Raw genomic sequence first — 17151 nt, 5'->3', positions numbered from 1 at the left:
AGCTGGTGATGTCAGTACCTGCGGCTGAGGCTCCTGAAAGTGTGAACAGGATACCCCTGAAAGCTGCCAAATGTGACACCGGAGGGGGGAAGGAGTACAAGTGGAAGTTCCACTTTTGCGTGGAACTCCGCTTTAATGCATAGAATGCATTAAGGTGAAAAACCATGAGGGTTTACAACCCCTTTAAATAATGCATTGCAATTTAACTAAACCCATAGATTTTAGTAAGACTAAAATATGACTAAAACATCCCAGATGACTAAAATACAACTAAAACTAAATTGGCATTTTAATCAAAAGACTATAACTAAATTGAAATTGGACGTCAAAATTGAAGTATAACTAAAGGGAAAACTTTTTTCTTTGTTTTGGATAGTGGAGAGGGATTAAAATACTTGTCAGGTTTTATTGCTGTCTGTGCCCCCATTAAGGAGATTCACCCTCTCCATTTGTCCTGTGCACCGTTATTATTGAACGTAAAAGAAAATCACAAATTTTGGGTTGTCCCTAGAAAAGTAATAGAGGGGAAACCTTCCAATGGGCACACTAGTTTTGGTGACCTGGGGGGTCCTCAAGGAATCCCCTTAATTAGCAGGAATTTCCTCTCACTTCCTGTTTGGCTATGGGACAGGAAATTAAAGGAAATCTCCACAATAGTACACTGATGGCGAAAAAAAAAAAACTTCAAAGTTATAATTCACCCTCGCTCTATCCAAAATGAAAGTTTTGCCTATAGTTCTACTTTAATACTGGTTACTGCATGTTACAGTATTGTTTGATGTGAATGGACCCTTTTTTCTTTCATGAGCCCCATCGAGAGGTACTGACAGGCTAGAAAAATAGAATATTGGAAAACATTTTTTAAAAATTTAGACCAAACTCAAAAAAGACTGGGAAGTCAGCAATGTTGCAGTGCTTTCAGGCGGACCAGAGTCTGTCGGACAATTCAATCGTGTTTGGGCTCCAGCGGACTTTTTCTTCCCAAAAGTTTGGCGGACCTAGAAATAAAACTGACTTCAAATCTTTCCCACGGACTCGAGTCCGGTCGAAAAATCCGGTCGTCTGTGTGCTAGTCCGACGGACTAAAACCGACGCTACTGGCTATGAACTTCCTTATTCTACGTCATCATGTTTGAATCCGTCGGACTTTCGGAGTGATCGTGTGTGGCCTAGTCCGTTCGTTTGAAAGTCCGGCGGACCTCAGCTGCAAATTCCGTCGGCTTGTCCGCCGGACCAAGTCCGTTGAAAAGTCTGGTCGTGTGCACGCGGCATTAGGCTGGCCATACGAGGTTCAAATCTCAGCCAGTTCATCAGCAACCACCCGAGATTCGAACCGTGTGTGGGCAGGCTGAATGTATCAAGTTGATCGATCAACTTGAGTATAAGCATCCTGCCGGATTCACTTGCAATTGTCACTAGCGGCTGCTATAGCCACTAGCAATATTCACGGTCTTCTCCCGGGGGGGGCGGCTTCCCCCACCCTCACCAGAGGGCAGACATTTGCTCGGGAGGAGGAATTCCCCTGTCAGCACTGTCTGTATTGATAGGGGTGTCGTGCAAATTTTCGTTCCTGCAACCTCTGGTTGCAGAAAAGAAATTTGCACCGTCTATGACCTGCCTTAGATTGCATTAAAGAGCTTCATGTCAGTGGGAGGAAGGGTGGCAAACTGTTGTAAGTATGAACTGCAGGCAGCTAGACAGACAAAACGTTTACAAGGAATGTGGTAGCTCACAGCTGAGCCCCATCCCCACATTATTATTAACCCATAACTATCATGATTATCCTCTCAGGCTAATAGGTGGCTGGAGGGGACAGGCAGGCTTCAGCCAGATTAAAGAGTGCCAAAGCTTTGCCTTTTAAAATGGCCTGGCATTCAGCCAGGGCGGGAAGGTTTTGGGAGGCTGCTAGAGAACTGTGCAGTCTACATCAGGCAGCAGTATGCCTCTATTCCCTCCAGAGGCAGAAGAAATGTTCCCTTGATTACGTTTAATTTCTAATAGACATTTTTTTATTTTATTTTTTTATTTCTGATTGCAGGGAGTACAGGAGTCGGTTTACAAACGAAGAGACAGTATCCTTCTGCTTGAGAGTGATGGTGGGGGTGATTATCCTCTACGACCACGTTCATCCTGTGGGAGCCTTCGCCAAAACATCAAAGATCGATGTAAGTTGTTTGTTGTAGAATATTAAACACTAGAGAGCCTTCTCCCTCCTCGGGAAGTGCATTAGCACCAGCCGTCCTGCCCGTCTCTTCCATTAGCCAAACACTCAGTCTGCAGGAAAGTTTGAAAGACTTTTTCAAGCATCAGGAGACCTGATATAAAATGACAGACTAAGCAGCTTTAATGTCTAAACGGAGTGCAGTTTTTAGACTCTAGGCATGCGGTGGCTGCACAGTGACAACGGCTAAAAGTCCTTTTAGGAAACGCTGAGCTTGGACATAAGTTTCCTGTTGTGGGATCTGAGGCAGCAGTTTTTGATGATTGCGTTCAGCTGCCTGATCAAAAGTCAAATTGCACCTTGCTTTTTATTGCTCCTCTGCCCATCTGCTGCCTGACCAGTTAAATCCTTTCTTTTTCTTACCTTGTCAAAATTTTGGATGAATCAAATATCTACTTTACAGCTAAGGTCTGAAAGCAGCATTTGTATTCTTTAAAGCAGGGGTGTCAAACTGGCGGCCCTCCAGCTGTTGCGGAACTACAAGTGCCATCATGCCTCTGTCTGTGGGAGTCATGCTTGTAACTGTCAGCCTTGCAATGGCTCGTGGAATTTGTAGTTCCGCAATAGCTGGAGGGCCACCAGTTCCACACCTGTGCTTTAAAGAAAGCTGTCGCCTTGCCCGTTCAGGGCACAGTAAGCTGACATGCCTGCTTTTACTTAAACACACCATACTGTCGGTGTTCATAGGGGAATGCCTCCTGCCACGGTATTGTGTTCTTTCAGTAGGGCGGGTAGCCTTCCCGGCCTGCAGAACACAATGATTACTGCTAGAGGCTATAGCCATAGGCAGTAATCTAATGACAAAAATACGTCAAGCTGGTTGTACTAAAGTCTATCAATGGATCAACTTCAGTACAGCCAGCCTGCCCATACATGGATCGAATCTCTGCCAGTCCTTGCTGAGGCACCCCCCCAGACCCCCCCCCCCCCCCCCCATTATACTCAGTAGCTAGTTACCAGAAAAAAGCATGCACTAATGGAAGGAGTGCCAACCAAAAGGCTAAGAGTCCAAATTAAATTATTAGTTTATAGTAAATAACAGTCAACATGTCTGTGAGATTAGATGATACTTTTTTTCTGACCCCTGAAGCGTGTTTTTTTTTTTTTTTTTTTTTTTTTTTTTTTTTCAATTATAAACAAATTAGTTAATCTGGACTTCTTTATCCTTTGGTCTGGCATTACTTCCATTAAAGCATGTTGTTGACAGGCCAACCTCAGCTAGTTAGCTCTCCAAATGTTTTTGTCCACTCACTATTTTGTATAAACCCATATAAAAGTCCCAGCTCCTCTTGAATGTTTTTTTTTTTCTCCTTCATTGGACTCAGTAGCCAATTGGCAGAGTATGTCATGAGCAGGAGCTCAGCAACTAGAAAACTTTGGAGGTATTTTCAGTGCCCCATTTAAGAGGTTGTCTAAAGTTGTCCAGTTGCTGACCTCTTGCTGATGACATACTCTACCAGCTGAGTGTACATCTCCGTATCAAGTAAGCCCCATAGTTAGGAGTAATGTAAACTATAGGGCATAATTTTTTCACACACCACTATTCTTTTTTTTATTCAACCCAGAAGGTTGAACAAACTGACAGCTCAGATCAGAGTGGCTGTACTAACAATCGGATGTTAGTACATCCATCTCCCCTTGCTGTGCTTGTGTTCTTACAGGGCCCCCTTGTCAGAAAATTCTGATCAGCGCTCTCAGCTATTTGGCCGAGAGCGCTGATCGGGAGCCGGTTGGTAGACCTTTTTTTTTTCAGCCCATGATCCTTTGACAGAAGCCGTCCCAATAGCTGGCTTCTGTCGGACTGCATGCCATGCTCATGAGCCAACATTGAATCGGCCATTGTATGCTAGGCTTTAGGCCCCTTTCACACTGGGCGGATCTGCTTTGTTCTGCAGGGAATTTTTTTGCTGAGCAGAGCGAGCTGCTGACAGGTCCGTGTCCGCTTAGTTTATGCAGAGCTGACACAGACTGAGCCACCTCTAGTCTGTGGTGGGGCCACTTATAGTCCACCTACATGGAAGAAAACAGATCCTATTCCGTGTGTTTTTGGCAGACGAGATCGGAGGTAGGTGGGTGTAATTGGACACTGCTGGTTACATGGACCATCTGAGGATACATGGACCATCTGATCAAATCCACCCGAAAAGTTGACGGACCTAAACAGATGGGCCTTGGACCACTTTCACACTGAGGCGCTTTTCAGGTGCTTTTCAGGCGCTTTTCAGGCGCTTTCACGCTCACGAAAACGTATTTCCATTAAAATCAATGAACGCTTTCACACTGGGGCAGTTCGCTGGCAGGGCTGTGAAAAACTCCCCTCTCCATTGAAATGAATGGAAAGCGCCTGAAAAGCTCTTCAAAAGCGCTCAGTGTTTTTACTGGCAGTTTAGAAACGCCTCAGTGTGAAAGTGGCTTTACACACAAGGAAAAGTAGAGAAACAGCTTGTCATTAGCATGAGGTCATGCAGATAAACTTCTGTCTATATTTCAGGATCTGCTGACCATTTTGAAATGCAAAGTGTTCCAGCATCCAAATAGCCTTTTTTTCCCCGTAAGTTTAATAAGATCTTGTCCTCTCCAATCTTTCCCGCTCAGAACAGGTCAGGCTGTAGTGTCCCAGTGCCTCTGTGTATAACTCACAGATAAATCCAACCAAACATAAAAATGCCATGCAGATTGCTCTATTAGTTGTTATTGAACCTAGACCCCTAGCTTACCATAAGTTATTGTAATGTGAACTATTTTATCATCAAAAACTATAATGTGCACATGGTAAAGAGGTTAATGTTTTTTTGCCTTTTGTTCCAGATGAAAGGCTGTATCAAGGTTCTCAAGGAACAGCCCCCCAACAGTGTAGAAGGTCTCCTTAATGCTCTCAGGTACAGTACACTGCACTGGTTATGAAATATGTGTGCTCTGAGAACTCACAACCGCTTTGTTCCATGACCGGATGTCAGTAACCTGGAACTGCCGACTGGCCTCTCTTCATGCACTAGTGTCTGCAAATAGCAGATCACGATAATATATGTCCATGTGTAAATCGTAAGAGTGCCCCCACCGTGACTGCTCATTGCCTGGTGTTAGTGGGAGTATCACCTGAGCCTTCCCACTGTCTCTTTCCCAAGACCCCCTCGGCCATTGATGTGAAGCATCTGGTGTGTAAAGGAGCTGGGAAGTAATGAGGCGCGATTCCACCACTGAGAGCCGGCCGAGCAGCGTAGTGTGTTTATAAGGGGTACCTTATCACAGGCTCTGTGAATGTACCAGATACATGAAAACACACCACTGCTGCTTTATTGGCAGTCTGTAATGAAATGTAGACGTTTTATTAATGTGGTTTTAAAACCTGCATTGATTGGTAAAGAAAAACAGAGAATACCTTTAGCCCTGGTTCACAGTGTTGTGATTTGTCATGCGATTTGACAGTTCTAAAACACATGAAAAGTTATACCCGTTGCCGGCAATGGAAACGTTTAAATCGTTGCTGGGCAGAAAAAGCTTCCTGCACTACTTTTTTGGTATTTAGTTGTAACTTGCATAGACTTCTGTTAAATGATCTTGCAAGCTGCAATGAAATTGGAGGTGCAGATCACACTGGAAATAATTCAGTGCAATTTCAAAGCCGCACTGGTGTGAACTGGGGTTTTGATTGCCTTCCCCTGTGGCAAGTTTTAGCATTCTCAGAACCACCTGCTGTTAGGCTTGATTCACACCTATGCATTTTTCGTGCTTTTTTGCATTTTGCAGATTTGCACTACAGTCCATATAACATGGCTTCTTTTGGAACATGTTTTGTAGTGCAAATCTGCAAAATGCAAAAAGCACAAAAAATGCATAGGTGTGAATCCAGCTTTAAAGAGACCCTGTCGCCGGACCATTCATTTCAACAAGAATCTTCCCGTAAGATTATATGTTCATTTAACATGTTTTATGCAAGCTGTTTTTCTGTAAAAATGTTCCTGTGTCTTGACATCCAAAGGCCCTGAGACTGCTGCTGGGCACTGCCATCCTAGCCCTAGCAGACTCATAGCTGTCATTCGAGTTACACTCTATAGCAGGGGTCGCCAAACTTTCTAAATGGTCAGTTTATTGTCCTTAAAGGGGTTGTAAAGATAAATGTTTTTTCACCTTAATGCATTCTATGCATTAAGGTGAAAAAACATCTCACACTGCCGGCGCCCCCAGTCCCCCCGTTTTACTTACCTGACCCCTCCAAAATCCCGCGCTCGCCCCCGCCGTCCTCTTCGCCGCTCAGCCTGGCCGCTGATTGGCTGGAGTGGATGGATTGAAAGCAGCGCAGCCATTGGCTCGCGCTGCTGTCAATCACATCCAATGACGCAGCGCGCCGGGGGGAGGGGCCTTGTGATACAGCGAGCGGCTATAGCCGCCGGCTGTATCACGGGAGCGCACCCGCAGTGCTTCTCACCAATGCGAGGGAGCTCGCATTAACGTGAGAAGCACCTGCGGGAGGAAGCAGAGACAGCCGCCGAGGGACCCCAGAAGAGCAGGTTCGGGGCCACTCTGTGCAAAACGAGCTGCACAGTGGAGGTAAGTATGACATGTTTGTTATTTAAAAAAAATAAAATTTTTTTACTTTACAACCCCTTTAAGACTTTAGGGGGGCGGACAGTGTCCATCGGTCGAGTTAACATCACCACATTTGGTATAGAAACAAGAAAAAGGGGCCAAAACGGGCTGGGGAGTACCAACCCTGGGACTTTTACCGGTATCAGATCAATAAGGTCAACAGTTTAAATATCAATTATTAAAAAAACTATTTTATTTAATACATCATACATAAATGATAATCAACACATCACTATATAACCATAGAAAATGATCATACAAGGTACAATGTGGAACAACCACAAAATTACCCAAAATGTTATACATAAAAGCAAAAGCAAGGCTGAGCTGCAATTTTCTATATGTTTCGCTCAAGGTGCGAGCTTCTTCAGGAAATAACGCAGCTACTGATTATAGCTAAAATAATAAAATACAAATAGAGTATGTTTAGTGTTTATAAATTATTTCAAAAAATAAAATTAAATATCAACTGAAAATTTATACAGTCAGAAATGTCATATATTGTAATTATCAATATATTAAATTGGTGTTAATTTACACGTCGAATAGATCAGGATAAACATGAAAATATGTTTAATTATCTCACCAATGAGCCAGGGTTCCCCAGGGTTCGTAGTACATTCACAGTTGTAATTCATAAGATTGGAGTAGAGTATGGGATTAATACAGAGATGGCCAACAAAAAAGACGACGCATCAAAACTTAAGGTCTGCAGAGAAGAACATAATATTTTATATTTGTTATTTATTTTGTGTTTTGTAAAAAGGGGATAGAAACGATTGGGTATAGTCAGATTATAACATGCATAATACAAGAGATAAGTTGTACAATTAAACCTATTGTTACCTGGGAAAACAGGTTGTAGTTGAATCAATGCATGTTTGTGCTAATTACTGATAAGCCATATGAGGAGATGGACAGAAATGTTGTCAGATAGCACAATGAACCAAGAATAGTTCAGAAACATCTAAAATGAATAAACGAAATAAAGTTGATCAGCCAAATACAGGGTGACCACCAGAAGAGCTCTATATAATAAATGGCTACAGAGAGAAACTCTCTGGTACCACATTTGGTACTAGGTGGAGGAATAGTGCCCCATTGTTTTGTATCATTGGGAGGAAAAGTGCCCCATTGTTGGTGTCAGTGGGAGAATTGGTGCCCCAAGGGCCAGATAAAAGAAAGCAAAGGGCTGCATCTGGCACCCAAGTTACAGTTTGGAGACCACTGCTCTACAGTATTCCCAAGGCTTTTGGAGTCTGCACAGGAAAGTTTTACAGGTAAATACCTTGCCTAAAATGTTACATTTACTTGTAAATTCTTGTAGGAAGATTGTTGTTGAACCAGAATCAATGAGAAGACACAAGCAAGTAGCCTATCCACACATTTTTCTTTGAGCCTTCTCATATGCATCTCCCACTTCAGCATGTAAACACGCCTTTTCCTCTGATGAGTACTTTAACCATTTCGCACCTGCGCTATAGACGAAAGACGTCTACAGCGCAGACGCCAATTACCGGGAGGGTGTCCCTGAACGTCCTGCTGTTTACTTCCCCAATGCGCGCCGCCGTGGGCGCACATCCTGAAAATTCTGTGTTGGCAGTGTCCCTTGGACACAGCCAATCACAGCGGCCATTTAGCACACGATCGGAGCTTCCAATGAGCGATGGTCTCATATGTAAACATATGAGATCATCTCTCATCACCGGCTCTCCCTCCTCACACAGAGACAGCGTGTGAAGAGGGAGAGTGAACGGCTGCAGCGGTGAGTGAAAAATCTCAACACAGCGCCAACTGTCCCCAGTGCCACCCAACAGCGCCAACTGTCCCCAGTGCCACCCAACAGCGCCAACTGTCCCCAGTGCCACCCAACAGCGCCAACTGTCCCCAGTGCCACCCAACAGCGCCAACTGTCCCCAGTGCCACCCAACAGCGCCAACTGTCCCCAGTGCCACCCAACTGTCCCCAGTGCCACCCAACTGTCCCCAGTGCCACCCAACTGTCCCCAGTGCCACCCAACTGTCCCCAGTGCCACCCAACTGTCCCCAGTGCCACCCAACAGCGCCATTTGTCATTAGTGCCACATATTGGTGTCACGTGTCATTGTCCTGGTACTCCAGGGCCTTCAAAAGTGTAATAGGTAGTCAACAAGTTAGATGTGTAATTTATGCTCCTAGAACATGTGATGGCGCTCCCTGCATGTTGGGCCTCTCTTTGTGGCCAGGCTGTGAAAGTCCCACACATGTGGTGTCATAATACTCAGGAGTAGCAGACTGTATTTTGGGGTGTCATTTGTGGTATACACATGCTATGTGAGAGAAATATCCTATTGCAATGACAATTTTGTGGGGGAAAAACAACAACTTAATTTTGCAAAGAATTGTGGGAAAAAAGGACAACATCAGAAACCTCACCATGCCTCTTACTACATATCTTGGAATACTTTCAAAATAGAGGTAATTTGGGGGGTATTAGTACTTTCCAGGCTTGTTCGTGTCGCAAGAAATGAGATGAGAATGAGAAATGAGGCCGTCAGTACATCAGGTGTGATCAATTTTTTTTATGATTTGCACCACAGCTTGTAGACTCTCTAGCTTTCACAAAGACCAAACAATATCCACTAATTTGGGTTATTTTTACCAAAGATATGTAGTAGTATAAATTGTGGCCAAAATTTAAAAAAGAAAAACTAATAATTTGCTAAATTTTATCACAGAAACAAAGAAAAATGGTTTTTTTTTTTTTTTTGAAATTTTCTGTCTTTTTTCATTTATAGCGCAAAAAATAAAAACCCAGAGGTGATCAAATACCACCAAAAGAATGCTTTATTTGTATGAAAAAAAGGACAAAAAAATATTTTGGGTACAGTGTTACATGACTGAGTAATTGTCATTCAAAATGTGAGAGCACAAAAAGCTGTAAAAGGGTCTGGGCAGGAGGGGGGTTTAAGTGCCCAGTAGGCAAGTGGTTAAGTCGATTGTCAGTTTAAACACAGTTGTTGGGGTCCTGTGGGAGAAAAACACAGGTGGTATAAATACCTGCATCTGTATATTGGCAGCACTTAGGAAAAGGTAGGCTCAGCATTTCGAGGCAGCCAAGGCCATATTGGTTTGCACAGTGCTGTCATTTTAGTGAACATGTTTACAGGATTAGAGAGAACAAAGGTGAACTCTTCAGTCTTGGGGTTTGTCCTCAACTTTAATGTGTCGCTTAACCTGGCTGCCTACTTTAAGGGTAACTCCCCTTTCATGGGGGAAAAAAAATAGTAAATACAAAAAAATAATATAGCGTATACAATTACGACACAAGTCTTATTGTAATTGAATGTTATTAAAAATGACCTTTCCTTTTAAATTTGCACCAATGTAATTTTCTGTAAATGCTATGCAATACAGCTACCTGGAGGTGTTCTGTAGACAGAATGTGTACAGAACCTCCTCCAGAATCATAATTTCTTGTGTAATTGACTCACTGATTTTCACAGTCCGCACTAAGATATATGTCAGATTTCAGGCATCCTCTGCAACAAAAATTTAATTTTTGGTGAGATACTCCCAATAGGAAATCCCGTCCTAAAGGGATGCAGGGAGACCCTGCAATTTTCCTCATTAGAGCCCTGCAGGTGCAATTGATATTTATGAAACCACCCCCATTATATTCGCTTATCGCATGGAGACGGACAAAAACACAGGGATTTCTTTTTCGTACATCACGGGACACAGAGCCACAGTATTTACTGATGGTTATATAGGCACCACTAGATGCTGGACAGTGGCACACCCTAGACAGGAAGTTTAGCCCCGTATATAACCCCTCTACTTACTGCGAGTACCTCAGTTTTTTTGCCAGTGTCTTAGGTGTTGGTCACAAGTAAAGATGTGCTGTGCTGAGCTCCGCTGGAATATTCCTTATTGGGGCAAGCCATGTAACTGGATCTATTCAAAGTGTCTTTTCCAGGCCAGATTGACTGGTACTCAGACCTTGTGTCCGAAGAAACAAGGTTTTACCGGTAACCCTTCTCTTTTTAGAGCTGGGCCCTGGGATCCAGTATTTGTTTTTTTTTCAGCCATATTCCTGGCAGGGTGCTTTACAGGCCCAGGGCTGGGATCCCCGTTTAAAAAAAAAAAAGGGGGGGGGGCCCAGTCCCTGAAGGTTTTCTAAACGGAACCCACCGTGAGAGGTGAAGAGTGGGTCTGTTACCCAGAACCCTGTAGCCGGATAAGGAATTTTTCTAATTCTTGTGGGTTTTCTCCTTTAAGTAAGTGTGTACTGTGCCTAAAGTCACCACCGGCGGCTGTTAAGAGCACATACTTTTCCATGCTTGTCAGTCTAGTCTGTGTGTCACAAGCTGCACGCTCCTCCGAGCCTAGAGCTTTAGCGTGACGTCGGCGTGATTTAACGCCCACAGCGCGGGCTATACAAAGCTACCTACTCTTTTGTAGGTGCACACAGCTCAAGGAGGGACACAGAGCAGATGGGGGCCATGTGATTGTGGGTGACACAGGCATTCCCAGGCAAACATTTACTTGGCATCAGACTGAGCCTTGATAGCAGTGGCAGTTGCTGGACTATATTGCTTAGCAGTGGTAGTTTCTGGTAGTACCCCTGCCCATAGTGCCAAGCACAAATGCTGAAGGGGAGGTATAAATACGCTGAGAAATAGGGGCTCAAAGGGATCTCCCTCGGGCTCTGAGGACCCCCCCGCAGCACCATTTCCCCCTAAAGGACCTAAGGAGGCTGATCTGTCGGGGTCAGGGGCTGCAACTGCTTCTGGCATTTCAGCCCCTGTATTTACTACTCAGGAGGTTTTTTCCTCAGCCATAAGTGGATTAGAGGAAAGATTAATGGCCTTAATCGCATCTTCACAAAGTAGAAGAAAACGTATTAGGTCTCAGTCTATCACCCAGGACGCTCAAACAAAGGAACTCTGGGAAAGGGGAGACGAATCCCCCTCAGAGGGCCGGGATGAGACTGATGACTCCTCTTCTGAGGAATCAAGTGGGGAAGGACCCTCTTCAGCTTCACAGGATGAGAAATTGCTGGTGCAATCTCTTACTGAAATGGTCCCCTCCACATTTAAGTTACCCGTAACTGGGTCGGTTGAAAAACCCACATCTTGTTTGGGTTCACTGAAGCCTTCTCAAGCTGCGCATGCTTTCCCTGTTAATTTCTTTCTGGAAAAGCTTATTCTGAGTGGGATCACCCAGATAAACATTTTTTTCCCTCCTAAAAAGTTTTCAATGTTTTATCCTATGGGGGAAAGATTCACAAAGTTGTTGTGTATACCGGCAATTGACGCCGCTATATCCTCTGAATAAAAGTCTGATTTGTCCCGTTGACAACGCTCAAATGCTTAGGAATCCAACCGATAAAATTGGAATTCCTGTTAAAAAAAAATTATTTTCCTTGGCAGGTTCAGTAGCTCAACCTACAGTGGTGGCAATTGGGATTTGTCAATCCTTGAGAGACCACCTGAAGCAGGTGCTCAAGGTTCTCCCTGAACAGGAGGCCTGGGAGTTAGCCAACCTGCCAGTGGCTTTGTGTTTTGTAGTTGACACAATCGGAGATTTTATCCTTCAGACCTCTCGCCTTATGCTTGGGTTGGTGCATATGCGTAGAATCCTATGGTTGAAAAATTGGTCAGCCAAAATGCCATGCAAAAAGCTCCTGGCTGTTTTTCCTTTCCGTGGTGTAAGGCTGTTTTAAGGAGGATTTGGACAATTATATCCCAAAAAATCTCAAGTGAGAAAAGTACCCTTTTGCCAGTTTAAATGAGGGAAGTTTACTCCTTTTCTTAACAGGCTCTTTCTCCAGTGCCAGGGGCATCAGCCTCCAAGCAGTCGTGATGGCCTCCACCGTCAGGTTCAAGAGGTAAAACTCAGAGTCAACCCCAGGGACAAAAGAAGTCCCGGGGGAGGAAATCTACAAGACACAACGCTAAAGCCTCTTTATGAAGGGGCGCCCCCGCTCGTTCGAGTGCGGGGAAGACTGCTACAGTTCTCAAGGTTCTGGCAGGAGGATTTTCAGGACAGACCGGTGGTCTCTACAATAACTCTAGGTTACAAACTTGAGTTCCGAGAATTCCCGTCTCCTCGTTTCCTTAGATCAAATGTTCCAAGAGAAGTCTCGCTTTCAAGTGTTGGAGCGACTTTTGTCGCAAAAAGCAATCATGGTGGTTCCCATGCATAAGCAGGAATTGGGGTTTTATCCAAACCTTTTCACGGTGCCAAAGCTAAATGGAGATGTCAGACCCATCCTAGATCTCAAAGATCTAAACCGGTTCCTAAAAATTAGATCTTTTCGCATGGAATCAATCCGATCAGTAGTCTCCATCCTACAGGGAGGAGAACTTCTGGCATCAATAGACATCAAGGATGCATACCTGCATGTACCTATTTTCCCCGCTCATCAGAAATATCTGTGTTTCAAAGTGGAAAAAACGAATTTTCAGTTTGTATCTCTGCCTTTTGGTCTAGCTACTGCACCTCGGGTGTTCACAAAGGTCCAGTCTCCTCCTTTGGTCAGATTAAGGGCCCAGGGTATAACGTTTATAGCGTACCTAGATGAACTGCTCTTAATAGACCGGTCAGTGGCCCACTTAGACCAAAGTTTGGTCACCACAGTCAACTACCTGGAATACCTAGGTTGGTTCCTCAACCTAGAGAAGTCTTCTCTTTAAAACCAGTAAGAAGACTTGAGTACTTGGGTCTGGCCATAGAAGAGGGTGTTTTTACCCCAGGTAAAAATCAGTGCCATAAAGGAGCTGGTTCAGGTAGTCAGGGAAAAGAAGAGTCCTTCTATTTACCTTTGTATGAGGTTGTTGGGAAAGATGATGGCTTCATTCAAGCTCGGTTTCATTCGAGACTGCTGCAAAACAGTATCCTTTCTGCCTGGAACAAGAAAGACCAGGCGCTAGATTTTCTGATGCGCTTGTCACCAATAGTGCGTCAGAGCCTCAGTTGGTGGTTGGTACCCGAGAATCTGTGGAAAGGGAAATCCTTTTTACCAGTTACCTGGAAGGTGGTAACAGATGCCAGCCTTTCAGGTTGAGGAGCAGTTCTGGAAGAGATGACTGTCCAAGGGAAATGGGCCAAATCCAAGAGGACCTTACTCATCAACATTCTAGAGATTCGTGCGGCTTACCTAGCCCTAAAGGCCTGGACATTCAGGTTGCAGGGTTGTCCTGTCAGGATCCAATCCGACAATGCTACAGCAGTGGCTTATATCAATCACCAAGGCGGCACCAGGAGTCGTGCAGCCCAGGATGAGGTAAACCAGATCCTAATCTGGACAGAAAAGCATGTGCCGTGCATATCGGCAATTTTCATTCCAGGGGTAGAGAACTGGCAGGCGGACTACTTAAGTTGCCAGCAGTTCCCAGGGAAATGGTCTCTTCACCCCGACATCTTCCTGGCTATATGCCAAAGATGGGGGATCCCAGGTGTAGATCTGTTTGCGTCCAGGTTCAACAACAAGATCGACAACTTTGTGTCAAGAACAAGGGATCCACTTGCATGCAGGACAGATACGTTGGTGACCCCGTGGAATCAATTCTCACTGATTTATGCATTCCCTCTTATTCTGCTGCTACCATGATTTCTTTGCAGGATCAAGCAGGAAAAAAGTTGGTACTTCTAGTAGCCCCAGCGTGGCCCAGAAAATCTTGGTATGAAGAAATGGTGAAGATCGCGGTAGGGTCCCCATGGACCCTACCACCATGTCCAGACCTGCTATCGCAGGGACCAGTGTTCCACCCTACCTTACAAATGCTAACTTTAACGGTTTGGCTATTGAAACCCACATTCTAAAGAGTCGTGGGTTTTCAGGCCCAGTGATTTCTACCTTGATTAATCCAAGGAAGCCAGCTTCCAGAGTCATTTATTTTAGAGTCTGGAAGGCATATGTCTCCTGGTGTGAATTTAGGGGTTGGCATCTCAGAAACAGCTTTTTGAGCTTGGTCCTTTTGACAAGGAAGCAAATTTTTCTGGTAGCCATTTCTTCTGCAAGAAGGGTATCAGAATTTGCAGCTCTTGTCATATTTAATCTTGCACAAGGATAGAGTAGTATTGCGTGACGTCCTCATCCTAGCTTTCTACCAATGGTGGTTTCAGGTTTTCATCTAAACCAGGATATTTTTCTGCCTTAATTTTTCCAGATCCCTGTTCTACGGAAGAAAAGTCACTACATTCTCTGGATGTAGTGAGAGCGGTCAAAACCTATTTGGAAGTGACTGCTAAACGATTCGCAAAATGGATGTTTTGTTTGTGTTGCTTGAAGGTCCTAAAAAAGGACAGGCAGCGTCAAAATCTACCATTGCTAAGTGGATTCTACAGGTAATTGTTCAAGCTTATGGTTTGAAGAGAAAAGTTCCACCTTTTCAAATCAAATCGCACTCCACCAGGGCTGTTAGTGCTTCATGGTCAGTGCATCACCTGGCCTTAATGTCTCAAATCTACAAGGCCGCAAGTTGGTCTTCAGTCCATACATTCGCCAGATTCTATCAGGTGGATGTGAGAAGACATGGGGATATCGCCTTTGGGTGCAGTGTGCTGCAGGCAGCGGTACAAGGTCCTCGGGTCTGATTGCAGCCTACTTTTGTTGTTTCTCCCTCCCCTCAGATAGCATTGCTCTGGGACATCCTGTCAGTAAATACTGTAGCTGTGTCCCGTGATGTACGAAAAAGAAAATAGGATTTTTATAACAGCTTACCTTTCCTTTTCTTCGAGTACATCACGAGACACAGAGGTCCCTCCCCCCTTCTAATACACATATATTGCTTTGCTACAAAACTGAGGTACTCCCAGTAAGGCGGGGGGGGGGGGGGGGGTTATATAGTGAGCTAAACTTGCTGTCTAGGGTGTGCCAGTGTCCATAACCTAGTGGTGCCTATATAACCATCAGGAAATACTGTGGCTCTGTCCTGTGATCTTCTCAAAGAAAAGGATTTTAATGATCTTACAGGTAAGATGTTATAAAAATCCTATTTTCTTCAGAATAACAAAAGGTAGGAATCTGCAACAAGGATTTGTTAAAATCCTTGCAATGTACATTGAACAACAAGACGGGAACTGTTTATTTACCAGTTTGCCCAGAGTCCACATTTTGTATGATTGCATAAAAACAATAGAAATTGCCTTTAAATTTTTGACTTTTAGTTAACTTGTGTTCATAATTTAAAATCTGATCTCTGATATTCTCCAGGTACACAACGAAACATTTGAACGACGAAACTACCTCGAAGCAAATCAAGGCGATGCTGCAATAACGGTGGTGAAGCCGTGCACAAATCCTGCTGTGGACATAAGACAGTATTCCGCAACGACTAAGACGTTCCAGTTTTTAGTGGTTGCGATGACCATTTCTGCCCAGCCCCCCCTCCTCCCTCCACTGCTGCTGTCTGTCATCTGCCTTTTCTTTACCCTCCTTTTTAATCCTTGTTCTTGTTCTTACATAAGCTCCATCTTCATTTTTGTGCCAAAATCAATGAGAAAAAAAAAAAAAACCCTGGGAGGCAGTTTAAACATTTTCAAAATGGCCGTTTCATTGGCAGCTATTTCTGCATTGCGTTAAGTTTTTCCTCTGTGTTGGGGGAAGATTCTGTGACTTGAACTTAATATTTTTAAACTTATTTTTTTTTTCCTCTGCCAGAAAAAAAAATTAAACTAATATTTAATATTGCTTAAACTGCATGGCGAAACTGCCGATTTCTACTGTTTAAAGAAAGAAAAAAAATGAAAATTTTTTTATTATTGTTTCAGCTTTTTGTTTTCTCATGTGCAGCCAAGAAAAAAATGAACAGAGGTGTTTAAATTAACTGTTGTACAAAAATGGTACCCAGCACAATGTTTTTTTTTCTTTTTGAATTAGAAACAGGAAACTTTTTAGGTTGCATTTTGACTCATTTTTGTAAGGATGTATGTTGTATGTTTAATTCTTTGAAGACTAACATAAATAATGTGATGTGTGCGTATCAGAATTACGTATGCATGTTTATGTCAAATGGATGGCTGTTAAAATAATAAAAATCAGCTTTCATTTTTCTAAGTGTGGCCTGGTATGTAATTCTACTTAAAGTGAACCTGAACTGAAACAGTAAACATGCGCCTTTTTATAGGGAACATGCAAACATTTTAATTGCGTCTGAACAGTATGCTGAATTTTTTTCCTATTGCCTTGAGTTTCTTGTGAAAAACAGCAGAGCACTTCCAGTTTATCCACAGCATGTGATCATCTAAGGCAGTGTTGTCTTTGCTAGTCTCAGAAGATTTGGTGATGCGACTCTGTGCTGCTTACTGTTCTTGCTGTAGAGGAAGGTTTACTTAAGAACCTGCAGTGCAAGGATC

The 17151-nt window shown here is 43.7% G+C and overlaps 1 protein-coding gene across 11 annotated transcripts in view; it reads left to right on the top strand.

Annotated features, from left to right (window-relative positions):
* Positions 1-16852, top strand: part of CYRIB (CYFIP related Rac1 interactor B) — a 252104-nt gene extending 235252 nt beyond the window's left edge. For all 11 annotated transcript variants that reach the window (XM_077493344.1, XM_077493339.1, XM_077493338.1 and 8 more), the window contains 3 exons: positions 2039-2165; positions 5030-5100; positions 16010-16852. In XM_077493344.1, coding sequence (XP_077349470.1) covers positions 2039-2165; positions 5030-5100; positions 16010-16073 — 262 coding nt within the window. In that variant the 3' untranslated portion in view covers positions 16074-16852. The remainder of the gene's footprint in view (positions 1-2038; positions 2166-5029; positions 5101-16009) is intronic.
* The last annotated feature ends 299 nt before the right edge of the window (positions 16853-17151 follow it).

Source organism: Lithobates pipiens, unplaced genomic scaffold, assembly GCF_037356315.1.
Source record: "Lithobates pipiens isolate NorthernLeopardFrog02 unplaced genomic scaffold, aLitPip1_a1.2 Scaffold_19, whole genome shotgun sequence".
NCBI classification, from domain to species: domain Eukaryota; kingdom Metazoa; phylum Chordata; class Amphibia; order Anura; family Ranidae; genus Lithobates; species Lithobates pipiens.
The sequence above is the reverse complement of the archived record's forward strand: the minus strand, read 5'-3'. Positions and strand labels throughout refer to the sequence as shown.